Consider the following 27,352-nt stretch of genomic DNA (forward strand, 5'->3'; position numbering starts at 1 on the left):
CCCCGACCTTGACCTAAGGCGGTTTTACTACAGTATAATTTCTGAATGAAAAAAAGTCTAAATTACTCCCTTGAAGTATAACCAAAGTCTGGATAACTCCCTAAACTATAGTTAGGTTCGATTTATCCGCTAAATTATGCAATTTAGTCTATTTTACCCCATAATACAAATTGTCCTTTTTTATTTCTCTATACACAAGTTGAATTTTAATTACAAATTTCGCAGAGTAGTAGTAGACATCACAATGTATATTAAAAAACTCTAATGATTAATTTATTATTAAATATTCTAACCTATCAAAATAATAATAAAAAATTATGATATATTTTTCTAAGATGTGTTATGACGTGTACTATGGTCTTGTAAAATTTTAGCTTAAGCATCCACCAATGCATGGAGAAATGAAAAAGGCAAATTGTATTAGGGGGTAATTTGAACTAAAGTGCATAGTTTGGGGTGAAATAAACCAAAAAAATAATGGAGAAAGTATAGTTAATATTGTCTAAAAATCGTGATATTTTGCTGGAAGGTAGCACAAGAGATAAGAAATCTATTTCAGCTAGACGTACTACATTAGACATAAAGAAATTTGAATTATAAAATTTTAAAAATGGGTAGGATTCAAAATTCTTTGAGAGAGAGATCGCCTCTAGCGATGACAGGTTGCCCAGGGAGTCTGGGATTGGCCCCGTGAACCGTGAACGTGTTGTTCATCAGTGACAGCCGCAGAAGACGCGTCAGAGCATCGTCGATGTAGCCCGGGATTCGGCCGCCGAGCCGGTTGTAGTGGAGGATGAGCGTTGTCAAGCTGGTGCAGAAACTCAGGTTGGCTGGGAGCATACCGGAGAGGGAGTTGTTCCCCACGTCGAGGGTCTGCAGGCGCGTGAGACGGCCGGCGCTTCAGTGGCGGAGCCAGAACAAAGAATTAGGAGAGGCAGTCTTTAGTAATTGAGGTGCTAAATCAGTCCATAGTGTCAAATTTACTATTTATCTAATGGTAATTTTGCCTGACAAGGAGGGGCCATAGCCCACTTTTGCCTGCACCTAGCTCCGCCAGGGCGACGCTTGGAGGTATCTCGCCGGAAAATCTGTTGGAGCTCAGGTTCAGCGTCTGCAGGTAAGTGAGGTTTCCGATGGCTGGAGAGATGGCGCCGGATATCCCGTGGAAAGGCAGGCTCAGCGCCACAACCCGCGGCGGCCTCCGGCCGTTGCACGCCACGCCCTCCCATGCGCAGACGCTGGTCCTGCCGTTCCAGGAGGCGAGCACGCTGGGCCCTGCCCTGAAGGCGAGCAGCGCTGCTTCGTCGTCGTCGATGACGGCGGCGCTCGCTGCGGCGATCATCAGGACGGAGATGAGGGAAGGTAGCAAGTTCATGGTGCGCGTTACCACGTCGTTTCTTGCTATGTGTGGCCAGTCAGTACTCAGTCATTTGGCTCGTTCTGTTTGGTGTTGTATAAGCATAGGTTCCCGGAGTTTTGGTTCATCCATGTTACTCGTTCTTGACCTTTTTTTTTTTTGGACAGGAGGGTTGTGATCCCCCTACTGGTTCTTGACTTTTTGTTGCACAAAAGCGATCATCCAGTGACCGTGTTCACACGGAACAGGTTTCCGTCGTGTTCGGTGTGCATCACTCTCGTGAAGTTTGGGTGTCCTCCTTCCTCTTCTGGTTGCTGATTCTACCGCTTTTATTTCAACGATGCCTTGTTCCTCCGGTGTTGGGGTGTAGTGGCGCCTGATGCCACTCCGAGTGCTCTATCAAATAGCATTCTCCCGTGTCGCACTTCATCTGGTCCCGTTGGCCCAGCAGTGACGACGCGGAGACAGGGTCTGCTGACTTCGAGTCCACGTTAGAAAAAAAGGATGCTCTCCATCCAAAGCAATGCACTACTACCATGGAGTCAGTTAGTACACTGAATCTGATGCGTGGAGACTGGAGACCTCAAGAATTCAGAAATGCGTGTAAGTATCGTTTTTCCGTCAGCAGTCAACACGGAGCTCCGAGTCAAGACTCAAGAGGTCTGCTGCTGCTTTTCAAAAAAAAAAAAGAGGCCTGCTGCTGGAAATTTTCTGTGGGGGACGAGAGGACTGAGCAAACTGGGCCTTATGGCATGGGGCCAGCGTGTACAAAGCAAACGCTTTTCCAATCCAGGGCCGTATTTTTTCTCTCTTCCAGCCCAATACTTGCTGGCGCACTCTCTGCTCGTGTGGGAAATCGGAATGGGCCAAGATAATCTGTAGGCCCAAATACGGAAACTGCTAGCAACGAAGGCCATGGAGTGGAGGGAGGTCGCCGCAGGCGAGGGCGGAAGGGCGGCGACGCGGCGTGCGGCGGCGAGGGAGGAAGAAGAAGGCGAGGCATTGCATCTCCGCGGCTGCGCCAAGGCCATTTCCATCACGATGTTCCTCAATCAACGCCATCGAGAAGGTGGCGGCGGAGGCCGCATCCGGACCTCCGTCCGCCTCGTCGTCCCCAAGCACGTCGGCTCCGAGTCCGAGGGCACCGAGGTCGTCACCAGGTTCGCATCCACTTAGTCTGACTCCTTCTGGGCCTGTGGTACTTGTAGTGGTTGTTCGGAGCTGTTGGTTCTGTTGTTGCGGCTCATTTTATTAGCTGCAAGCTGCAGGCAGTGGCTGAAGTGAAATTGTGAATGAAAATGGACGCTCTCCCGAAGCCAAATAGGTGTTACATCTTGTACTGCTCTCATCTGTCTGTCCACTGGTTGCCAGTCTGCTTGGTAAAATTCCTGTCAAAACTTTATTGTTGTTTTGTTCGCGGTGGTTATTCTAAACATGTAGTCATTTGAAAGGTCTATGTCTATTTTTTTTCAAGAAATTCATTTTTCATTTTCTGATTCACGATTTGAATGGTCCATGAACTTTCTAGCCATCCATTTTCATATTTTGATCCATGATTGATATGTCGATGTGGAGAAAGGCGTATTCTATGAATGATATGTCCACTAGTGTGGAGGTTCAAACATTTCAAAAATTCGCAAGCATTTTACTTTACTTTTTTTCCCAGTCTTGTGAAAAAAATTTTGAAGACCCAAAGAGACTTCAATTCTGACAGAAAATACAGGTTCAGTTATTTCAGGTGACTAAATATATCTACACCATACCTTCAGCTGTGATCATTGTTCTTGCAAATGACTGCAATTGGTGTCTTCTTGAGCTAACAGCAAATCTTGAGGTATGGATCTCTGATGTGGTGCATCTCTCATCGTCATTCAGTCACTGGGTATGCTTTGAGGAGGTATGGCACCTGAAGACAGAAACCCGCTAAAGGAAACAAATTTCTTGATTCTATTTTTATATAAATAATGTAATTCTTTGAATCCACATGCAACAGATTGTCAAAACAGCAATGTCCAAGGTTTTATCGCTAAGAGCATCCATTAGGCTTCATGTAAATATCTCAAGCAAGAATATGCTCGGACTGTATACATCACCAGTCACTATGATATCGAAGCATCCCCCCATTCCAAACTACAGGGAAACAACACATTTCTATTGTTTGATTTATGTACTGTTGGGTACATTTTACATAACCAATCCACGTGTATAAATCTGAAATTAAGAAATGCATATTGTTGAGTACAGAATAATAGAGTTGAAGTTTTGCAAATTACTGCAGAACTTTTGCTACTCCTCCATGTTCTGCTCAAGAGGTCTGGCAAACATAAGGTAGGAATCTCTGATTGCATGCATCTCAATGGCCGCATCCTGTATCGATATCCTCTCTCTTGGTTGTTTTTTCGAGCAGGATATTCCAAGACCAATGACAGCAACCAATCAATTTTCAATTCTACTTCTTGTGGTTTCATCATAGGCATCTGTATGCAACCACATTTTTGTGTCGACTATCTCCCAGATTCGCTCTGGAAGAGCATCCTCTGAAAACTTGTGCAGATCCAATGATCCTGTGAACATGTCATCAGTTGGGCTCCTTCCTGTAAACATCTCAAGCAGCAATATGCCGAGGCTATAAACATCTCCAAGAGCTGAAACAGAAGAACCTTCACCATACTCTGTAATTATGCAAATAAAGCATGGCATGTTTATAGAAGAACTAGGTATGATAACAAAATCCAAATCACAACTATTTCAGTTACCTGGAGCAACATAACCAATGGAGCCTCTTATTCCAATTGTGCTGTTCGAATTTTGTAGGGTTTTACTTTCTCTTTCTGGAAGGATTCTTGATATGCCGAAGTCTCCAACTCGGGCACTCATATCTTCTGCAAGAAGGATGTTGCTTGGCTTGAGATCACAATGAATGATTGATGGCTGACAGTGATTGTGAAGATAATCCAAAGCATCCATGATATCAACAGATATATCAAGCCTTTGTGCTAGGCTGAGAGTATTGGTCACCGTGGGCATTCCAGATTTTGGATGAAGCCAATCACTTAAGCTACCATTTGGCATGAACTCAAAAACCAGAGCCTTGAACTCTTGGCCTTGGTGATTGATGCTTGAGCAGCATGTAATGATTTTTATGAGACAACGGTGACGCACCCTTCTCAGCGCTTCACATTCAGCAACAAAACTTCTAGTAGATCCGGATTGCTCAAGGTTAAAAACCTTCACTGCAGCAATAGTTCCCTCATCTTGATAATTGCATTTATAGACCATGCCAAACCTTCCCTTACCTAGCAAATTGGCTTCTGAAAATCCATTGGTTCCGTTGGCTAACATATTATAAGAAACTCTTTCATACCCTTCCTCAAGTTTTAGCGGTGCAATTCGTCTCTTTTGATTTCGTGTAAGCTTTTTATAGATAAACTGGATATGTGCAATACCTAAAGCTAAGAACAAGAGTGCACTGGTTGCTACAAGAGCTATCATAACAGATCTGAACCACCCTTTTATGCCATTTTTGGTTGAATATATGTGGCAAGGAGCTAAATGAAGCTGAGGTATTCCACCACACAGATTATTATTTCCGGTGAGAGACAAGTTTCCCAAATATCTGAAAACACCACCTTTTGGTACTTCTCCTTGCAAATTGTTGAAGGATAAATCCAGTTCTGATAACGATGTCAAATTTTGCAGGAGACTAGGGATTGGCCCTGACAAGTTGTTGTGTGCCAGATACAGCACTTGCAGGTCGTGGATACTTCCAATGGCATCAGGAATAGTACCAGATAATTTATTCATGGATAGGTTGAGTGCATTCAGACCCTTTACATTCTTCAGAGTGTGCGGTATGGATCCCTGGAATGAATTACTGTCGAGAAAAAGTTCTTGTAGCACGGTACAGTCCCCGATATTCTCTGGTATCTCACCACTCAGCAGGTTTCCTGACAGATATAAGCTGTTAAGATTTCTCAAGTTACCGACTTCAGATGGAAGGGGCCCTGATAATGAATTGTGTGATAAGGCTAAGTATATAGAAATGACTGGTAGTTTGAAAAGTTCTTTGGGGATTGAACCATTCAGATGGTTCCTTGACAAGTCAAGGAGTGTCAGACTCTTCAGCTTCCCTAAGCTTGATGGAATCGCACCCTCTAAGTTGCAATTGTCTGCATACAGTTTAGTCAATTGTGACAGGTTTCCAATAGATGAAGGTATGATCCCAGAAAAGTTGGTGTTGTATAAACTGAGCGAGCCTAAGTTTCCTAACTTGCCGATGCTCTCTGGAATCTCACCGGATATGGAAGTATTCGCTGCGCTAAATATTTGGAGGTTAACAAGGTTGCCAATGTCTGAGGGGAGGCTTCCTGAGATTCCATTGAATCCGACACTGAGCATTTGCATAGTCTGTGAGAGATTCACAATTGAACATGGCATCTGCCCAGTGAAAGCGACATTGGAGTGCATAACTAATTGCTCGAGCTGGCTGCAATTTGTCAACGAAGTGATGAATTCCCACCCTTCCTTGTCATTTGCTTGTAGCATGTTGTCGTACAAGTATAGAGTCTGCAGAGCTCGCAACATTCCCAGTGGGGGAGGCACATATCCACTGAGCCTGTTCTGTTCGAGAAAGAGTATCCTTAGAGTAGTGAGGTTGGAGAGTGAAGCAGGGATGGATCCGGTGAACTGGTTTGTCGCAAAGCTGAGAAACTTCATGTTGGGAAATTTGCTGCCAATATCGGCAGGAATGCTCCCATGGAGCATGTTACCCCGGAGGTCCAGCATTTTCAATGAAGATAGGTTGTACAAGGAGTTTGGGGGTTCACCAGAGAGATTGTTTTCGTCGACCAAAAGCACTTGGAGGCCTCGGATGCTGCCAAGGCCAGGAGGGATGGTTCCCTCGAGACAGTTTTGTACGAGGACCAGATAAGTCAGTGATGATAAGTTGGCCAGTGACACTGGGATGACGCCGGTGAGACTGTTGTTCCACAAGTCAAGGATCATGAGGCGCGTCAGCTCGTCACCGAACTCCGGTGGCACACGCCCACGGAGCTGGTTGGATCGGAGGGCCATGAACATCAGATCGGTGCAGGAGCTTAGGTTGGCAGGGATATCACCAGAGAAGGCGTTGTTGCTCAGGTCGAGGATGTGGAGGTGGTGCAGGCGGCCGAGGCTCGCGGGGATGCCCCCGCTGATGAACCAGTTGGAGCTCAGGTTGAGGAGCCTGAGGGATGATAGGTTTCCGACCGCAGGCGAGAGGACGCCGGTGAGCCCATGGGATGGCAGGCTCAGCGCCACCACTCGACGGTGCCTGCCCTGGCACCTCACCCCCTCCCAGTTGCAGTATCCACCATCGGTGCTCCCGTTCCAGGAAGCGAGCACGTCGCTGGTGCCGCCGATCGCTGCCGCCTTGAAGGCCAGCAACGCAGCCTCATCGTCGGCGTCGGCGGCTGGGAGTGTGGAGAAGAACATGGAGGTGGTCGGCAGCAGCAGCAAGCACGCCCAGCGAATTGCCATGCTGGTTTCTTTGGTGGTACGCTTTGGGGAATTGATGGGCTACAATTAGTGTATGACTGTAAATGTGTAAGTACAGGCAGGGTGCTGGTGCTATTTACAGAAGAAGTGGATCAGGTATACCAATTACCGTGTTCCACGGTGTCATGTACACAAGCGGTTGCTAAAACCACAGTGTTGGGTACGCCAGTGTTCACTAGCTAGCTTCCTTGTCACTTGTCAGTACTGAGAGTTCAGGTTCAGGACCTGCCACATGATGAACCAATAATGCTATGCCAGACAGGTAGGTACAAGAAATGTGTCACCCCCCAGCCCTGGCATTCTTATCGCTGTGTTGTTTGTTTCCATCTGGTGTGATGCTAATTGTAGCCAACGTGTAGACCGCAGTGGGTGCTGCTTGATGGCACCTCGTGTGTAAAATTCTTTGGCATCGTACTGATTGGGTGACCGTAGAGGTTTCTTGAATTCACCATTTACTGATGTCGTGGCGTGTCATTTTTGTCAAGATGATTCAAGTTGATGCTTTCCTCCGTTCCGGCTGATGAAACAGCAATTGGAATCTGTAAGTTTGTGCTTAGTCTGACCTGAGAGTTTGTGAACGGCCCAGGCAATAGGATGGGCCAGGCCCTTCAGTACACAAAAGAAAAGGAAAAAGTCCTATTTACCTCCCTGGACTATAGGCCGAGTTTACATTTCCACTTTGAACTCGAAAACCGGATATTTTGCCTCCTCGAACTTGCAAAACTGGAAATAAGACCTCTCTGAGTGGTTTTCTTAGTGGTTTTCCTCTCTTTTCTTTTATATTTCTTTTATATTAATCTTTGAAAAATCATAATAAATCACAAGAAAATCATAAAATGGAAAACTAAATTTTTTTGGACTCCACAAGATTAGATCTATGCATTAAACATATTATAACATATAACTTAGTAAAAAAATGTATTTTTAATTTTAAATATATAATTTTCTATAATTAATTCATATATACATCTTCCTTTGTCAAATTATGGTGAATTTTTTATGGTGAGCTAATAATTATATTATTAAGCTTCAGTAAAAAATTCATGGTCATTAGATCATTTATTCTTAACAAACTGAAGAGTCTGGTATAGCTTGGAATTAAACTCCTGAATTTATAACTCAAACATAGATGATCCAATGAGTATAAATTTTTTTACTACAGTTCAATAATTTAGTTATTATAGCACCATAAAAAATTCACCATAATTGGACCATACAAAATGTAGATATGAATCAATAGTAAAAAATATATATCTAAAATTAAAAATAAATTTTTTATTAAATTTTATCATATCATATTTTTACTGCATAGACCTACTCATGTGGAGTCCAATAAAATTTGATTTTCTATTTTATGATTTTTTGCTATTTACTATGATTTTTTCAAAGATTTATTCAAAATAAACATAAAACAAAATTAGGAAAACCACTAGGAAAAACCACCCAGGGAGGTCATATGTCCGGTTTCACGAGTTCGAGGAGGCAAAATATCCGGTTTTCGAGTTTAAGGTGGAAAAGTAAACTCGACCTATAATTCAAGGAGGTAAATAGGACTTTTTCCAAAAGAAAACGAGGCGTCCATACTTTTTGGCCTTTCAGCCCACACCCGTCATCTCGTTCACATATCCGCTGAGCCTGTTACGTTCGAGGAGGAGTAGAGTAGTGACTAGTGAGGTTGGAGAGTGAAGCAGGGATGGATCCGGTGAACTGGTTTGTCGCAAAGCTGAGAAGCTTCATGTTGGGAAATTTGCTGCCAATATCAGCACTTCAGCAGGAATGCTCCCATGGATGGTGCTATGTTATATTGGATGGATTTGCATGTCAGTTGGCAGATCATGGCTGCCAAAGACCGCAATTAACCTGCAAGGACACCAATCTTATTTCCACACAGCATTCATTGTTTCTCTCTCTCTTTTCTTCCTTGACTTTTATGGAGATGGTGATGCATTTGTTAAGTGACGGAAAAGGTCATGGAAACCGCAGGTAGGATGGCATGTTCCACCAGTATTCAGTCCGTGTGCTCGTCAGTGTTCAATCGCGTGGCACTCTCACTCTGCTGGTTGACTGGTTCCGTTCTTCGTCCACTGGATGGAGAGATTGCAGCGGTGTATGGGAGTATGAACGCATAGTTGATAAGTCCTATGGTCAATGCACGCGGCGCTGATTTGCAACTGCAGAGTCATTTGTCTCAGTCAACCTTTAATTTCTCCATCCAAAGCAATGCGAGTCAGGCACATTGTACAGAAACGAGAAATGTTTGGAGACGCTGCCACGTGGCACAATCCGACACGATGCTCGTTTGCAAAGTCTTTTGCTCGTTTGCAAAGTCTTTTGGACGGCTTTCAAGAAAGCAACAACACGAGTCAATAGCTCTGAAAACCTTTTGAAACGCTAGAGGCTGCTGCTGCCAATTCTACTGGGAGAGATGTGGCCTTTTTTGTAGTGCAATTCGCGGAGGGCCCAACTTTTTTATATCTTTGAGCCCGGCAGTGTGTCCACAGAAAGTTTGCAGGCCCAAACTGCACAAGCACCCACGCAAGTAAGCCCACGGGGGAGGCAGCCGCGGCGGCCGGCGCCGGTGGAGACGCGGAGTGCGAGAAGGGCGGCGAGGAGGGGAAGAAAGACCGTGCGGGGAAGCTGACCGCGGAGGCGGATAGGCTGCATCGCCCTAGCACCACATCCCGCACCGCGGCATCCAGACCATCGTCCGCTGTCCGCGTCGTCCTCCCCGGTGAGCTCAGGAAGCACGCCGTCTCCGTGGGCACCAAGGTTAGCACCAGATTCACATCCCCTAAGCTTAGTAGTGATAGTTGGGTGCTATTCCTCTGTACCAAGAAGGGAATCACTGGAAAACAACACGGGAATTTTTTTTTGAGTAACATAACGGATGGAAGGGAGTCATATTCCAGTCGTGCTATTTGAATTTTGTAGTCAATTGGCTAAATTTTGACTCATACATCTTATCGAATTCTCTAATAAAAGTGAGCTAAAACTCTGAATTTAATCTTATTGATGGATTACTCTTTATTAGACGTCCTCTGGATGATAGAACTGAAGCATCATATACATCTTCAGCTATTTAAAGCAAGTGACTACCTGCAACCATCTTGCTCATTTTCAGCTCTACTTGTTCTCTGCTGCTTGTAGAGTTTTTGCTGCTACTCATGTTCTACCACCAGACTGGTATGAATCTTTGATAGCATGCATCTTAGTTATTGCATCCTGTATCAATGTCCTCTCTCTAGGTTGTTTTCTTGAGCAGGATATCCCAAGGGAAATGACATCGCTCAAACAATTCTCAGTTCTGTTTCTTGTACTGTCATCATAGGTGTTTGTGTGCAGCCACATTGTTGTATCGGTTATCTCCCAGATTTTGTCAGGAAGAGCATCCTCCGAGTACTTGTGTAGATCTAGTGAACCTGTGAACATATCATTTGTTGGACTCTTTCCTGTAAACATCTCAAGCAGCAGTATTCCGAGGCTATAAACATCACCAAGAGTTGTGACAGAAGATCCTTCACTATACTCTATGATTGTGCAAAAGAAAAAAAAGCATCAATCAGCATGTCATATTTATACAAGGGCTAGGAATAATGAACAAATGACAGAATACATCGACACTTACCAGGAGCAATATATCCAATGGAGCCTCTTATTCCAATTGTGCTATTGGAATTTTGCAGAGTTCTACTTGCACTTTCTGTAAGGATTCTAGATATGCCAAAATCTCCAACTCGGATACTCATGTCTTCTGCAAGAAGAATATTGCTTGGCTTGAGATCGCAATGGACGATTGGCGGTTGACAGTGATTATGAAGATAGTCTAAAGCATCTATGATATCGACAGCAATATCCAACCTTTGTGCTAGGTTGAGAGTATTGTTCATTGTGAGCATATCAGACCTTTTATGGAGCCAAGAATGCAAGCTACCATTCGGCATGAACTCAAAAAGCAATGCCTTGAAGTCTTGCCCTTGTTTGTTGATGCTTGAGCAGCAGGTGATGATCTTTATGAGACATCGATGGCGCACCCTTCTCAATGCCTCACATTCAGCTATGAAACTTTTAGTAGAGCCAGATTGTTCAAGGTTTAGAACTTTCACAGCCACAATAGTTCCCTCACCCGGCAAAGCACATTTATAGACTGCCCCGAAGCTTCCTTTACCAAGCAAATTTGCTTCTGAGAATCCATTGGTTCCATTTTCTAATTCATGGTAGGAAATTCTTTCGTACTGTTCCTCAACTATTGATGGTTGGAATGGGCTGCTCTGCTTATCCTTCTTATAGATCAAGTAAATGAGTGCAGTAAGGATGGCTAATAGTAAGAGTGTGCCAGTTGTTGGTAGAGCTATTGTAAGATGCTTCAAATGTCTTCCTCTGTTTTTTCTTTCAGAATCTATCTTGCATGGGGCTAAATGAAGCGGTGGTATTCCTCCACAAAGGTTGTTATTTCCGGTGATAGAAAGGTTAGCCAAATTTCTAAAAATCCCCTTTTTTGGCACTTCCCCTTGTAGGTTGTTGAAGGACAAATCCAACATCGACAACGATGCTAGATTCTGTAAAACTGTGGGGATTGGCCCTGATAAATTGTTGTGTGCTAAACTCAACTGTTGCAGGCCATGAATATTTCCAATGGCTTCAGGAATAGTACCAGACAACTCATTCATGGACAAGTTGAGTGCAGCCAGACCCTTGTTTAGAGTTCGGGGTATGCTTCCATTGAATAAGTTATTGTCCAACCAAAGTTCTTGCAGGACTGTGCACTCCCCAATACTTTCAGGTATCTCTCCAGACAGTTGGTTTCCTGATAGAACCATGAAATTAAGGTTCCCCAATTTACCAACTTCAGAGGGGAGGGGTCCAGATAGTGTATTATAAGCCAAATTTATGTAACTAAAAGAAAGGGGTAGTTTGAAAATTTCTCTAGAAATTGAACCGTTGAGGTGGTTCATTGACAAGTCGAGGGAAGATATACTCTTTAAATTTCCTATGCTTGCTGGAATTGGTCCCTCTAGATTGCTATTAGTTGCATTAAGGATAGCTAACTTTGAGAGATTTCCAATAGACAAAGGGATTTGGCCTGACAGGTTAGTGTTGGCCAAATAAAGCCAAGTCAAGTTTCCTAGCTTGCCAATGCTATCTGGAATTCTTCCGGATATAGAAGCATCCCCAGCAAAAAGGACTTGAAGGCCCACCAGATTGCCGATGGCTCGGGGGAGGCGTCCCCAAATCCCAGTGGTATCAAAGGCGAGAATTTGCAGGGTTGTTGAGAGGTTCACAATTGAGCTTGGTAGGTGTCCAGTGAAAGCGGTGTTGCCATCAATATTGAATTGCTGGAGCTGGCTGCAATTTGATAAAGAAGTGATAAATTCCCATCCCTCCCTGTCGTTAGCTTCTAGCATATTATTGCTCAAGTCTAGGTATTGCAAAACTCGTAGTTTTCCCACCGTGCGAGGTACATATCCACTGAGGCTATTTATTGAGAGGCCAAATTTCTCGAGTGATGTGAGGTTGGAGAGTGAAGCAGGGATGTGCCCGGTGAACTGGTTTCCTGCAAATACAAGGATTTGCAGGCTTGGGAACCTACTGCCTATATCAGTAGCAATGCTGCCGGAGAACATATTGACCTGAATCTGCATCTTTTCCAACGAAGATAAGTTGTATAGGGAGATAGGGACATCGCCGGAGAGGTGGTTGTAGGCGAGCCCAAGAAACGTGAGGTCCTTGAGGTTGCCAAGGTTAGGCGGGATTGTGCCCACAAGCTGGTTAAATGAGAGTTCCAGAACACCCAATGAAGATAAGTTGCCCAGTGACGCTGGGATTGAACCAGTGAGGCTGTTGTTCTTAAGGCCGAGAAACCTAAGCCTCGTCAGTTTGTTGCCGAACTCAGAATGCACGCTCCCGCTGAGCTGGTTTAGGCGGAGGTCCATGACCATTAAGCTAGTGCAAGAGCTCAGGTTGGCTGGGAGCGGGCCAGAGAAGGCATTTCGGCTCAAGTTGAGGATTCGGAGGTGGCCAAGACGATTGAGGCTTGTAGGGATGTTACCGCTGAATTTGTTGCCAAACAAGTTAAGAATCCGCAGTGAGGACAGATTTCCGACGGCAGGCGAGAGGACGCCGGTGAGCCCATGGGACGGCAGGTTCAGCGCCACCACTCGTCGGTGCCTGCCCCGGCACCTCACCCCCTCCCAGCTGCAGTATCCATCATCGGTGCTCCTATTCCAGGAAGCGAGCGCGTCGCTGCTGCCGCCGACCGCTGCCGCCTTGAAGGCCAGCAGCGCCGCCTCATCGTCGGCGTCGGCGGCCGGGAGCGTCGAGAGGAACATGGAGGCGGCTAGCAGCAACAGAAAGCACGCACAACGCATTGCCATGCTGGTTGCTTTGGGGAATTTATGGGCTGCAATTGGTGTACAACTGAATATGTGTAAGTGCATGCAGGCTGCTGCTGCTATTTATAGAAGAAGTGGATCACGTTACCATTGTGTCGCTGTGAGATGTACACATGTGGTTGAAAAAACTAGAGTGTTCGGTACGCCAGCATTCACTAGCCCTCCCAGCGTTTACCTCAAGTCAATACTGAGAGTTCATGTTCAGGGCCAAGCCGTGTCCGTGCGCTAGAGCCTAGAGAGGGCACTCCGAGGGCGACAACCGTGTGGCGTGTAGACCGCAGGTCGGTCGTGGTTGTTAATGATACATAAGGTCTTGTTTGGATCATCATTCTAGATCCTAGAACACACTTTTTCCAAGAAAAAAATCTCGCATGCATGGAGTACTAAATGAAGTCTATTTGTAAAATTTTTTTAGGGATGGATGTAACATTTCGCGACGAATCTAATGACGGTAATTAATTGATGATTGGCTACAGTTGTGCTACAGTAACAATCCTCTAATTACGCGGTCAAAGACCTCGTTAGATTCTTCAGGGTTTCTAGCGCAGGGGTTGTGGAGTTAGTTTTGCAAACTGTCTTTATTTAATACCAGTAATTAACAATCAAAATTTCTTAGCACAAGTTGTGCTACGGAACCAAACAGGGCCATAGTGTGGAAAATTCTTTGGCCTCATACTTATTGGTTGACCGTAGAGCTTTCTTGAAACCACCATTTACGGATGACGTGACGTGTCATCTGTCAAGATGAGAGTTTGTGAAAGGCCCAGGCAATGAGGTAGATCAGGCCGTTCAGTAGACAAAAGAAAACAAGGCAACTGCGGACGCACCTACATTGCCATATTGTTAGTTTCAGCTCTTGATGTTGCACGCTTGACTACTGATGAAATAATTTCCATGGAGACTTTACTGTTCTTTCATTTAAGTTGGTTATTTTGGTTCCTAGCTGTTTGAAATATATGTCTGTTTGATGACGTTTTCTTTCAACATAGGGATGAAATGGTATAGGTATTTCCCATCCTTTCATCCGACCGAAGGGTTGTAAGGAAAATGGTCCCATTAGATCATTAGTGTGATTTTGGTGATTAAGTGATAATATAGTTTTTGGAACTAACAAATTTGTTAAGTAAGTATATGTAGGTTTTTAATCCCATGGATGAAAGTTTAAATCATAGCAAAGACTCCAATACAAAGACCGCACTTGAATATATTTGAATGGTTTTCTTTTTAGAATAATCTGATGGTGAAGGTAGAATAATTTTAAAAATATTAATTGTTCCCAACAAACAAGTAAAATGTTCTGAGCATAAAATTGTTCTGAATAAAGTGTGGCTTCAAGTTGCATTGACTTGACTTGACTGGCACCAAGTCTCCCCGAAAGTGTGTGCGCGGCCGGCGGCTGCCAAACTAATAAAGTATCTCGCATTGACTTGACTCTTGAGGTGGTATCTGAGGACCACTTTCCAGTTTCCACACACCAGTCTCATCCGCCACTTGGCCAGGAGCAAGGATCTAGAAGAGTGGACGACCGACGACGTTTTCACTCCTTCCTGGAACATGGACGGGCTCAGCAGCTCAAACGCTGGCACTTCTACTGTAAACTACGCTAATCTTTTCTTAAACCTGAAAATGGACTCGTCTTATATTGTTAATAAAATATAAATTGTTCTCGAACAAAGTAAACTGTTTCGAGCATAAAATTGTTCTTAATAAAGAAATCAAAATGTTCCATCCAAAACAGAGAGAACAAAACGAAATGTCCCAACAATATAATATAATAAAATGTTCTAAAACAAATATTTCAAAAAATATCATCGAAATAAAATCAAGTACGATCAAGTACGAGTGTGGTATGCGTCTACTTGTGAGTTCAGATAATGGTATATATACTTAGAAGTTGACTTTGATAGTGGATGGCTTCTGCGACGGGATGGCGCACACTCTTTTGGGCGCATTAGCGTTACATAGAAACTGCGGGGATGTCCCCGCGCTGATGCACCAGTCGGAGCTCAAGTTCAAAAACCTGGAGGATGATGGCTGGCGACGGCCGATGAGTTTCACGCACACGGCAATCATTTCTTTCTCTTTTGTTTTCTTTCTTTCTTTTCTATAAGTGGAGGCACGGCGATGAACCTCATTTGACAGGGTCATGGGCAACCTTCCAAGCCTCAATGTTGTCTTGCGCGCCTGATCTCGGCATGGATAAATTTCGGTTTTACTTGTAGGGAGCAGCATGAGTCAAGCATATCCAAGAAAAAATTCCATATTTGACACAGTCAAAGTTGATAATTCCTTTCTCGGCTCTCGAAAGTTGAAAATTCCCTATTTGACACTACTTCAAAACTTTCATTCCCTATATGGCATTCCATCCATCCATCCATCCGAGGCACTAACGGTGTTAACTGGTACATGAAAAGATCATTTTGCCCATGAATCAAAATAATGTTTTGTTGTCATGAAGTTATATCTGCATAGCAGGGGCATTATTGTTGTTATCACATGTTTTTTTGGTAATATTTTGGTATCATTTCAGCATTCATATATGCAGTGAGGGGGGCTGGGGTTGCGTGGGCAACGAGCGTGAGAGGTAAGAGAATTATAATCGGGGGCAATTCGGTCCAGTCATATTAAAACCGACAAGTTTCACTCAGATGTTAATGGAATTTGCTAAAGGAGAAGAATGAAATGTCATATTGGGAATGAAAGTTTGAAGTAGTGTCAAATAGAGAATTTTCAACTTTCGAGGGCCAAGAAAGGAATTAGCAGTTTTGGTAGCGTCAAATAGGGAATTTTCTTCATTTCCTAAGTAGCCATAGATCCCTCGCTAGATAGATCGACATGGTACAGTGGAGTCACGACTCATGAGTCATGACTGCATATTGCACAATATGTAGTCTGGTGAAGTTTGGGCGTAGTCGTTTTTCTGGTTCAATGATGCCTTTTTTAGTTCCACCAGAATGAAACAAGGTCTTCCTACGTATCAAACACGGTCAAAGCAAGCTCTTTGGTCCATCTTTTGCGGTCCGCGCGCGCAGACACTGGTTAGTCAATACTACCACTTTATGGTCTTTCAACACTCCATCCAAAAGCAATGCAATGCAATTATTTGTGAACTGATTGGCAGCCTGGCAGGGTTGAAGTCGGATTTTCTATCTAGTATCTTAGGGCAGTATCAATGGGTGTGTCATCGGTACAGTTACCAAGACAGTAAACTAGATAATCGAGCCGGAGAAGTGTCGTGGTGATGACACTCTCCGTCCTCTCTCTTCACTCTTCATAATTCCGGCTGCCATGTCAGCAAAATTAATGCACATGACACTCCCACTAAGATTGGCCTTAGGGAGAAAAAAAGCAATGCTACTATGGAAAGACACCGACGGCCAGATCTGGTCCCTTCCCAGCGACGTCTAGTTTGCAAACACCCCCCCCCAAGAGTTGTTATGGCTGCCATTCTTCTAGGTGGCGATTATAGATGGCCATTCGGGCCGCCCGGCCTGGCCCTGGTATGGGCTCGCCCTGGCCCGTTCTTTACCGGGCCGTGCCTAGCCCGGCCCAATATCCTACCGGGCTGTGCCGTGCTAGCCCACGGGCTCCCATGACGGCCCAAGCATGGGTCCGTGGGCCTGTTTCGTGCCGGGCCGGCCCGGGAAAGTCCGGCACTACAACACAAATCGGGCCGCCCGAAGCCCAAAAAATAAAAAAAACACGCTGCCGCTGGGCTGGGCTGCTAGCCGCCGCCCGCGTCTCCCGCAGTCCCGCACTCCCGCTGCAGCGAGCGCCTGTTATGGTGCTGCCCGCCTCCCAAATCTGCCGCGCACACCGGCGCCATCCGCCGCGCTTCCCGCCAGCTTCGCCCGCTGGGACGAGCAGCGGCCGGCGGTAAGGGGTTGCGAGCGGCGGCCGGTGGGGAGGAGCGGGCCAAGTGGAGGCTGGCGGCGAGTGGCGCGGCGAGCCGGCGAGCGACGACGATGGGGACAGGCAGGGCGAGCAGGGGCCGGCGGCAAGGGGTGGGGCGAGCGCCGGCACCGGGAGCGGGAGGGGAGGGTCGCGAGCTGCTGCGCCGGCCGGTGGCAAGGGGTGGGGAGCGCCGCAAGTCGTGGCCACGGAGGAAGACGGAGGGAGGCGGCGGCGGCACTTGACCGAGCGAGAGGAGGCGGATGTGCTTTGGGGGTAGGTTTTTTTTTGTTTTATACTCCAGGGAGGCCGGGCCCTTAACGGGCCTATTATTTTTTACCGGGCCGTGCCGTGCTGCCCGACGGGCGGGAGTGGCGGCCCAGGCCCGGCACGCCCCGCCGGGCCGGGCCAGCACGGGCACGGAGGCCACCGGGCCATGCCGGGCTTGGACCGGGCCAAAAAAATGTGCTTTCGGGCGTGCTGTCGGGCTACGGGCTGCATGGACATCTATAGTGGCGATGGTGGCATGTCGTGGGGCTCGTTGTGTCAAAGCTACTGTGGCCGACCGTGACCCAGGACTCAGTGTCCATGGTGATCGGCCTCGGCGACGCGGTTGTGACACAAGTGAGCGAGTTCCGATGTCGCCGTTTAGAACTACTATGCCACCGTTGTTTGTGGGAGCATTGGGAGAAATCTCTGTCTAGCTTCATGCTGGCTGGCAATGGCGACACTCGTTGTGTTCCTCATTGGAGACTTTGTCGTAGTGCTCCCCCCTATCTACGGGTCTGTGCTAGTTTTGAACTTCTATCTAAGGTATGTTGTAGCTTGTGATTGGAGGTGCAAATCACCGGCGGTGGCCTCCAACCATCCCTGATGGTGACGGGTGGACATGGGAAACCGCCAAAAGAATCTTAAGTCTGACACTGTGCTGGTCTTGTCGACATCAGTGACACCTACGATGCCACTCCCCTTCTTGGTGCCGATGTCGATTTTTCCTCCCACCCGTGTATTGTTGCTGATTTATCCTCCTTGAAGCCGGTGTGCTTGCTATCTTTTCCTAACGTTGGTTCTGGTGCAAAGTTGTTACAAGCTGTGGATGGTCATTGTGAGTCTGCTCTATTTGGTGCCTCTGCTCCGTCGGCGCTCTTCTTGCTAGTGGTGCCATCAAATATTATGCCGGGTTGGTTTTTCCACTCTGCCACCATTCCCCTGTGAGGTCCCCCCCTTGCACGGTGTTGGATGGTGGTACATGGAGCCTGGATCTGCTTTCAAAGGTGGCTTCGTCAGCAACGAAGGGGAGAGCATTGTTTTTTTGGTGAGCCTTGGTCTGCACCCCTCCCGCCGCCTTTAGTCCCCTCTCCATTGGCCTGACCCTCAGATTTGGAGGGTGACAGCGAAGCGGCGTAGCTACGAGGGGTGGTGTGGAGGTGCAATAGTTGTGGTGTATCTAGCGAATATGTTGTTCGGTGGTAGTTCGAATCGATGCTTGATGACCGTCTCTCTAGCTGGTGTCATGGGGTTGTCTCTTGATCTGTAAAAGTTATCCTCCCTGATCTAGGTGTTGTGTTGTGTTGGACTGTTGTAAAATTGCTGAATCTCAAATGTTGTAGCATTTTGGCTTTTAAAAACCCATCAATGAAATTTAGGTGGGGATTCTCTCCCCCCGTTGACCCTAAAAAATGGTATTATATGGAAAGAGCAAGCGCTTGTATGTGATGTGTGGATTGATCAACACAAAAAAGACTCGATGCCCTAAGAAAAACACAAAAAATCGATGGATGTGCGAGGGGCAAGCCGCCTCCCGAGCATTAATGTAAGAAGAAGATCTATCATGCAGGCCGAGAAAATCTCCAAATCCCTGTTCCACTCTTACACAGACGCCGTAACCAATCAATCAAGCTCCTAGACCTTTATCCGTCGGCATGGATCTCTGACTGGCTTGACGCTGAAGACATTTTCGAAAACCAAGAGAAGAGGCTATTACTGCCATTTTCCTGTGAGATGTGAAGAACCGTGTTAAGCCGCAAGGTTGAGCGCTACGGGGAACTGCCCGACCCAGCGTGGTGCAAAGCGTACAACGCGTGACCCCTCTTCTTTTTCGAATTTAACTTACGCCTCCCACTCCCACTAATAAATGTCACTTTCGTACTACAATACGATAAGGGATCATATCTAGATTCTTTTTTTTACAAGCAATTTTTTCGAATAAATGTTTTATCTCCTTCGTATGATCTCTGTTTTGAATACCGATTGCATCGCTGTGTTCTACGTGATGAGATGAACAAAACTAAATTTCACTTGCATATATTTTAAAGACTTTTTGCACTAGTAGCAACTTATATGTAAATTTGAGTTTGATATAATTGAAGGAGTTGCTACAATATACATGTGGCAATTTATGTTAAATATAGTGTTAATTTATACACAAACATGTAGCTACTTGTGTTGTTTAGTAGAAAAATTATGCATATACACGGAACAACTTATGTTGTACTCTATAATATACTTGTATGTCAAGTCAGACATTTAACTTATGTAAAGAACTGTACCAATTTATTGGTATCAATTTATGATTTTATATTGAGAACATGTGACACCTTTAACGTAGTTACAATTTATATGGAGACAATGTAACAACTTATATAGAAGCAAAGAGTATCAAGCCATGTAGAGACAATTTGGCAATTTATATAGATACTTCATACATTGTAACAACTTATATAGAAAAAAAGGAACATATCAAGTGCAAACCAATCTCTCTGTGAAAACTATGGAAACTTCAATCTGGATCATCAGATCAACATCCAAGGGGAGGGGTGCTGGGAGGGGGATTTCCAAAAGTGTAATTATCCAATCCAAGGCAGGTCCAGATCGTAAAATTATCCAATCCCCCATATCCCTTGGATGTTGATCCAATGACTCAGATTGAAGTTTCCATATTTTACACAGAAAGGTTGGTTTGTACCTGATAAGTTTTCTAGAAAAAAATATCAAGTGAAACCTGAAATAGAAAAGAGTATGGGCCACGAAAGTCCAGCAAAATTGGGGGCCGTAGCAAGCCGCGCGGGTCGCGCAAGTAGTCACCAGCGCGACTTGCCGCGCGTCAGCTTCTACCAAATAGCAACGGAATCTGTGAGTTTGTTTGCGAACAGCCCAGGCAATAGGATGGGCCAGGTTCTTCAGTAGACAAAGTAAAACGAGCGGTTTTTTCTTTTTTATATTTTTAAAAAATAAAAATTTCAAAAATATATGTCCGTTTTGAAATATTTCAAAAATATCCATCGGTCGCCCCCCATAGGGCGACAGGCCCTAAGTGTAATTTTTTTCTTCAAATTTGTAACGAGGTCCCTGAAAAAAAAGGGACCTGTCGCCCCCCCAACGGGCGACGGGGGGGCCTGTCGCCCCCCCTCGGGTGACCACTGGGCCCAGCCCACGGACGCGGCAGGGGGGCCTGTCGCCCCCCCCCCCCCCCCCCCCCCCCCCCCGCCGCGGGCGACCGGGGTAAGCCCCCTTATATAAGCTGCAACCCCCCCTTCCCTCCTCATTTGAGCCCGGAAATTCCACCAAAAATCTAGAAAAAAAGAGGGGTGAGGAGAAGGGAAGCGGCGAAGCCCTGCCGGATTCAGCACTTGTGATCTGCAGGTTAGTACATTTAGTTTATATATTTTTCTATTTAAGTACTACGCATTTAAGTAGGAGTAATTTAAGTAGGGGTGAGTAATTTAATTTAATTAGTGCTATAGTAGAACCATTTAAGTAGGAGTTTGATGATACTTTAGTTTGTAGTTACGTAGTAGCAAATTAGTTTAGAAAATTAGTACTACGCATTTATTATTACAATTGCAGTACTATTAGAGACGTGTTTATAAATTAATTATGATTTAGAATAGAATTTGGCGTATGCAGTATAGAATTTGAGTGTCATCACGTAGTTATGAATACTTATACGTTGTAGTTCAATTTCATACTTAGTTTTTACGGATTATTGAATAAGGTAGTGAAGTAAAGAGTATAACTCGATAAGTATTATGTGATATACAGATATGTCGAGCAAGATGCAGTTTTAAGTATTTTATGGTGACTACAATGTTATGTATGGGCCAAATGGAGTAGATCTTTCTGCCTTTAAGTGCACATCTAGCGCCATAGATAAACCTCTGGAAAGGAGTTTTGGTTCCATATGTAAGTGGCTGCAGCGTGGGTTCCGTGTTGATCCGTTGACACATGTGATCACCGTCCAGTCTCTTGTTAATTGGGAGGTAGAAAGTGAATTATGGGAATTGATGATGATACACAGCACTGATTACTGGCAGAAGTACATGCAAACAGCTCTAGAGCGTGGGTGGCCTCTCGCCATTCTTGTTCAAATCCGGGAGAAGACACAAAATGAAATCCAACATTGTGCAGATCAAGGAACTCCGAGTATTCGAAGAGAGACCAATTATGTTGAACAAGATGAGTCAGAAGAGACAGAGAACCAAAACATGGGACCACAGGGCCTTGCTGATGAGGGAGAGAGGATGCATAGCATTGTGGACGAGATGGAGGCAGAAGACCAAACCGCAATAGAGATGGAAGAATATGAGGGCTCATCTGATGACGAGCAGTACTCATTGCCAAAAGAGTGGAAGGAGCATGATTTTGGCAGTCATGTCGCAGAAAATGTACGAAATCAGGAGTGGGAGTACAGAGGGAATGAGATAGTGTAAGGTGCAACATATCCAAACATTGAAGCCGTAAAAGATGCTGTGAGACTATGGGCAATATCATTGAAATGAGAATTCAGAGTCGTAAAGTCTGGCAGTAAAGAATATGAGGTGAAGTGTGTGAATGATGGATGTCCATGGCGAGTACATGCATTCAAGGGAAAAATGGAAGTCAAACTGGAAATGTTCCATTGTGACAGAGCACATTTGTTTGCTGTCAGAAGTTCTTCCCTCGCATCGCAATATATCATGCGACTTTGTTGCAAAGTAAATGTATGGGTTTATTATGGACAACCTAAATTATGAGCAAAAAATGATTGTTCGACACATTGAGCAGACTTACCAGTATACCATCAGTTATTTGAAGGCATGGCGGGCTAAATAAAGGGTGTTCGAGATGCGGTTTGGCACATACGAGGTATCATATGATAACCTACCTCGGATGTTATCCCAGGTTGCTGCTAGAAATCCTGAAAGCTTTTATGACACATACCTCGTACCAGCTGTGACTAGGGGACAAAGAATTATGCAACGAGCCTTCTTTTGCATAGGTGCTTGTGTTAGAGCATTTCAGTTTTGTCTTCCGGTGATCTGCATTGATGGCATATTTTTTACTGGAAGGTATAAATGTCAGATACTCACCGCAATCAGTGTAGATTGCAACAACCAAATAGTTCCGCTCGCATTTACATTTGTTGAGAATGAGAACATAGACAGTTGGTATTGGTTCCTTGAACGAGTGAAGATTCATGTTGTTGCTGCACGTCCAGATGTGTGCCTTATTAGTGATAGGCATGCAAGTCTGCTGCAATCAATACTGAAATTGCAACGTGGAACTGCGACAACGCCTCCATTGTGGCCCGATGTCCAAAACAGGTGGTGCATTAGGCATATGGGTGCAAACTTCTATGACCACTTCAAGAACAAGGATCTTAAGAACCTGTTTAAGAGGTTGTGCACCCAAAATCAACAGAGAAAATTCAATGCATTATGGCAGATGCTTGATCAGTTGACTACAGAGCTAGTGAAGGTAAGGGCATCAGGAGTAGGCTCGAGTCAGGCTGCAGAGGCTAGGGATTCAATTGAGAAGCCATTTTCACACTGGATTCGAGGTGCACCTAAGGAGAAATGGTTATTCCTTTATGATACCAATGGAATACGGTATGGTATTCAGACAACGAACCATGCAAAGTGTTTCAATATGGTTATGCGTTCTTGTCGTGCCTTTCCTCTTGTGGGAATTGTTGAGTTCATCATGTATGGGTGCATGAAGTATTTCAGAGAGCGTTACACGGCTGCAAGCATAAACATCAGCAACCCCCAAATTCAGTTTTGCAAAAGAGTGACACAATATATGCAAGAGAAGATTGAAAAGGCCAAACTGCACCGCGTCATATCGAAGTTTGTGAACTCCCAGCAGAACTTTGTGAACTCCCAGCAGAACTTAAACACTAAAGCTCATTGTATACCCAATGTCTGGAGGTGGGTCTAGCGGGAAGAATTACTACGGTTTTGGGAAAGGAAAAGGGGGAAGAAAGGGAGACCCCATAATATGGGAGGGGCCTCTTGGACCTGAATCCTTTCCGGAACCAGTGTTTGAGTTTCCGCCACAGCACAAGAGTGAATTTACCAATGAAACTCCTCTTCGACAATACGATAACCGTAGAGAATCGTGGCCAAAATGCAGACATGGTGAGGACTGCTTAGTGCAGATGTGCACCGACGGGATGGATGGCGGTCGGCGTTTCTTTAAATGTCCACACACATGGGTAATACTCGGTTCTTTCATTTCTTTATCTTAAATGAGACACCTTATATGAAATTTATTTTGCAGTCTTCCGATGCTCCAGAAAACTGTGGTTTTACTAGGTGGGTCGATCCTGCACCAATTGATTCTGTTCAGGAGTTCATCGAGTACCTCCAGATAAGATCTTTGATCTGGAATGCAAGGTGAACCATTATGAGGAAGTGAGCGAGGGTAACAAGGACGACGAAGTTGATGATACCAGCAATGCTGCCGGTTCACAGGATGAACCATGCACTATTCCTTACTGCAACTGCCCTTGTCACAAGAAGAAGGGCCCTGCGCCTCCGGCACCACCGCCTGCACCACCTGCAATGGGTGGATACTGCGGAGAAGACTCAACGCAGTTTGCTACGTGGGGGTACGGCTTCTAGGACTACCCTAGTGGTAGTGACATGCTGCATCGTTGTGTTTGTTCTATTTTTTTTAATTTACCTAAGGCATGTTAGGTTAGTCCGGAATCTGTTTACCGTAGTTTGCAACGGGTTCTTCCATGCCACTGCATGTGTGATGTGTGTTTTATTATCGTTGTATTATGATGTAAAATTTGATGGTTCATATTATTTAATGTATTTCTTAGTTCTTATTTCTTATCGTTATATTAATTAAATGTGTGCTTTTTAATATTCTAGTGACATGTTTATACTTCGATGCTCCATTACGACTAAGTACGATTCAAACTCGACATTATGTACATGTCCAGTGAATGCAAGTTAGGTACGAGACATACATACAAGCATAATACAACATTAATAATACTAAATGCGAATACATCTTAAACCGATGAACATCATATGTTATAGATCATGACATGAAATCATCTAGGTCGTCATTCCAGTTGACAGATGGTGGTACTACAGGTGGTGTAGTATGGCACGACGAACCTCTTGGCTTTCCCTTTCTCTCTTTTCTGGATCTACGTTCATGTACAGGGGGAGGAACATCATGTGTTGGAGGCCATGGTTTGGGGGGCATGAAGTCATCCATGTCGTCATCCCAGTTAACACAAGTTTGTGCTGCAGGTGGTGCAACATTACTTGACGAACCTCTTGTCTTTCCCTTTGTCTCCTTTCTGATTCTAGGTTCATGTACAAGGGGGAGAAACATCATGTGTTGGAGGCCATGGTTTGGGGGGCATGAAGTCATCCATGTCGTCATCCCAGTTAACACAAGTTTGTGCTGCAGGTGGTGCAACATGACTTGACGAACCTCCGGGTCCAGTTTGCGGAGTACTATCACCCAAAGATCTTATCCGCCTCCTTCGTCTAGTTTGCGGCATAAGACCACCACCGAAGATACATACCAATTTACGGAAATTTGGTATCGTTTTGTTAATCAACTCCGTGTCCTCGGGGTAATCCTAGCATATAATTAAAAAACAATGTTACTGTTTCATAAATATGGATTCGAAATGACGGACGGGATTACAACTGAATGAGAGTTACCTTAATGTGCATCTCATACACCTCTGGCCGCATCCATATCTTACAAGAACTTTGTAAGAATCCAATGATATTAGGATGATTCGCTAGTTCACATACTCTCATGTATATCTTCCGACGTTCTAGCAGGTGTCCCTTTACATCTTGCGTCGTAATACCTCGAAATAATGTGAAATCTTTAAACTCTACTACTTTGGACAACACCATCTCTATCGTACCATCCGCTAACGGATCCAACTTCTTACTGATAATAAGATGTGTCATGATATCAAGTATTATATTAGATTTTTCTTCGGTCCATGAAAATCCTCCACAATTTGAGGAAGCCATTGCCTTATGCTGCAATATCAATAAGGTACTTTCATAATTCTATTCTAATTCATAATTAATTTAAAACAAGTCTGTAATAGTACTGAAATTGTAATACTAAACGAGTGTTCTAAAGCACCAAATCTAATTCAGCTAATCCGCTAATTAAATTAAATTTTTATACAATATCAATGGATTCATACGGAAGTTACCGGTAGATCACAAGTACGCAATTCGGCAGAGCTTCGCCGCTTTTCTTCTCCCTACCCCTCTCTTTTTTCCTGAATTTTTAGGCTCAAATAACAAAAGGGATGGCGGCATATGGCGGCCAGGGCTTATATAAGGGGAGGGGACCCTGTCGCCCGTTGGGGGGGCGACAGGTTTTTTTTTGCCAGGTATCTCGTTGCGAATTTGAAGAAAAAAAATTACACTTTGGGCCTGTCGCCCTATGGGGGGCGACCGGGTGATATTTTTGAAATATTTCAAAACGGACATATATTTTTGAAATTTTTATTTTTTAAAAATATAAAAAAGAAAAAACGGCATAATACGAGGGGGCCACGTCCATACTTTTGGGCCTCCCAGCCCACACCCGTCATCTCCAGCAAAACGGAATTTCTCGCGTCGTCTTCCTCTTGCTCTCTCGGATGCCAATGCACTCTCAAATCGGAGGTGCCTTCTCAAGCCGCCTGCCCAAGCCCAATGCCTCGCCGCCACCCGTGATCCGTCACCGCCTTCAAGGAGCTCGCGCAGGTGGCCGGGGCCGCCAGCCCCGCCCGCTCCCGGGAGAGCTCGCGATTCAAGCCGTCTCCTAGGGCAGCCGCCAAGTTCGCACCCTCTCTCTACGACTGGTATGGGAGTAGCGTGGTTCTTGTTCTGGTGGCTCAGCTCATAGATCTGTATGCAGGAGTAGCGGTAGTGAGTGGACATGGAATTGGATGGATAATGATTTGTTGTCAGCAGTTGGGTTGGGTTTCTGACTGGCTCTTGAGCTTTTAGTCGCTTGTCCTGACATGGATCTCGCTGCGATTTCTGTGAATTAATGATTGTTTCACAAAAAACAAAACAAAAAAATCCATGACTATTGCTCTGATTGTGTCCTGATTGGCACTGAAGTGATGATTACTATGTGTAACGTTCCGCCTCCTCGAGGTCGGGTCCGCTTACATCTGGCAGCTTAATTAGGACACAGACTATCCTCACAGACCAACACATGTCTTTTCTGCACACTTTGTCCTCACTCGTGCGCACCCGAGAATAACTTCCCGGTCGGTCACCCATCCCCAAATTGCTCCGAGCCAAGCACGCTTAACCTCGGAGTTTTTTGGAGACCAGCTTTCGGAAAAGAAATTGTAACTTGTTGATATGAGTATCCTATTAATCCTATTAAGCCCTAGGCCGGAGTGTCACATACTCACCCCCTTAAGAGACCAACGTCCCCGTCGGTCAAATTCCAAGCCAGGAACGTTCTCTCTTGGCCACGTCCCGTACGTCCAGTGTCAACGGCCCATGTGCCACGTCCGTGCGTCCAGTGCCAACGGTCTCTGTGCCACGTCCGTGCGTCCAGTGCCAACGGCGCATCCCAGATGCCCGTGCACTGACCCGCCACACGCCCGTCCACATGCCGGTGGCATCTACGCCCCCACGCGTCCGTGCTCATTCCCGTGCACTAATCCCGTACGTGCCCGTGAAACCGCGAGAGTCGGCTCTGATACCATTCTGTAACGTCCCGCCTCCTCGAGGCCGGGCCCGCTTACATTTGGCAGCTTAATTAGGACACAGACCTATCCTCACAGACCAACACATGTCTTTTCTGCACACTTTGTTCTCACTCGTGCGCACCCGGGAATAATTTCCCGGTCGGTCACCCATCCCCAAATTGTTTCGAGCCAAGCACGCTTAACCTCGGAGTTCTTTGG

At 45.2% G+C, this 27,352-nt stretch overlaps 1 protein-coding gene and 2 long non-coding RNA genes across 7 annotated transcripts; 2 read left to right on the forward strand and 1 right to left on the reverse strand.

The window, feature by feature from the left end:
* The first annotated feature begins 2,234 nt into the window (after positions 1 to 2,234).
* LOC120705963 lies at positions 2,235 to 7,376 on the forward strand. Of its 5 annotated transcripts, none has more exons than XR_005688120.1 (8): positions 2,235 to 2,517; positions 2,626 to 2,736; positions 3,081 to 3,254; positions 3,351 to 3,685; positions 3,765 to 4,074; positions 4,172 to 4,576; positions 4,782 to 4,949; positions 5,057 to 7,376. It is a non-coding gene; the product is annotated as an uncharacterized LOC120705963 (long non-coding RNA). The 5 variants fall into 5 exon arrangements; XR_005688123.1 differs by having other exon boundaries at positions 3,081 to 3,095; positions 3,181 to 3,254; positions 3,351 to 4,074; positions 5,057 to 5,279; XR_005688119.1 differs by having other exon boundaries at positions 2,626 to 3,254; positions 5,057 to 5,279.
* A 2,031-nt stretch (positions 7,377 to 9,407) lies between these two features.
* LOC120705965 lies at positions 9,408 to 11,827 on the forward strand. Its single transcript, XR_005688125.1, has 4 exons — positions 9,408 to 9,661; positions 10,014 to 11,106; positions 11,286 to 11,358; positions 11,509 to 11,827. It is a non-coding gene; the product is annotated as an uncharacterized LOC120705965 (long non-coding RNA).
* Positions 9,774 to 13,317, reverse strand: LOC120705964 (probable LRR receptor-like serine/threonine-protein kinase At3g47570). The gene is made up of 2 exons (XM_039990513.1): positions 10,518 to 13,317; positions 9,774 to 10,419 (listed from the first exon to the last, which is right to left on the reverse strand). The coding sequence occupies exons 1-2, from the start codon at positions 13,261 to 13,263 to the stop codon at positions 10,055 to 10,057; spliced, it is 3,111 nt and encodes a 1,036-aa protein (XP_039846447.1). The 5' UTR covers positions 13,264 to 13,317; the 3' UTR covers positions 9,774 to 10,054.
* Positions 13,318 to 27,352: the final 14,035 nt, after the last annotated feature.

Source organism: Panicum virgatum, chromosome 5K, assembly GCF_016808335.1.
Source record: "Panicum virgatum strain AP13 chromosome 5K, P.virgatum_v5, whole genome shotgun sequence".
Taxonomy (NCBI): Eukaryota; Viridiplantae; Streptophyta; class Magnoliopsida; order Poales; family Poaceae; genus Panicum; species Panicum virgatum.

What these genes read in the sequence shown, in the direction of transcription:
- LOC120705964 (XM_039990513.1), bottom strand. Translation starts at nt 13,263, where the DNA reads ATGGCAATGCGTTGTGCGTGCTTTCTGTTGCTGCTAGCCGCCTCCATG. An exon ending in CATTGGATATATTGCTCCTG is followed by an intron (nt 10,420 to 10,517) that starts GTAAGTGTCGAT and finishes GCACAATCATAG; the next exon opens with AGTATAGTGAAGGATCTTCT.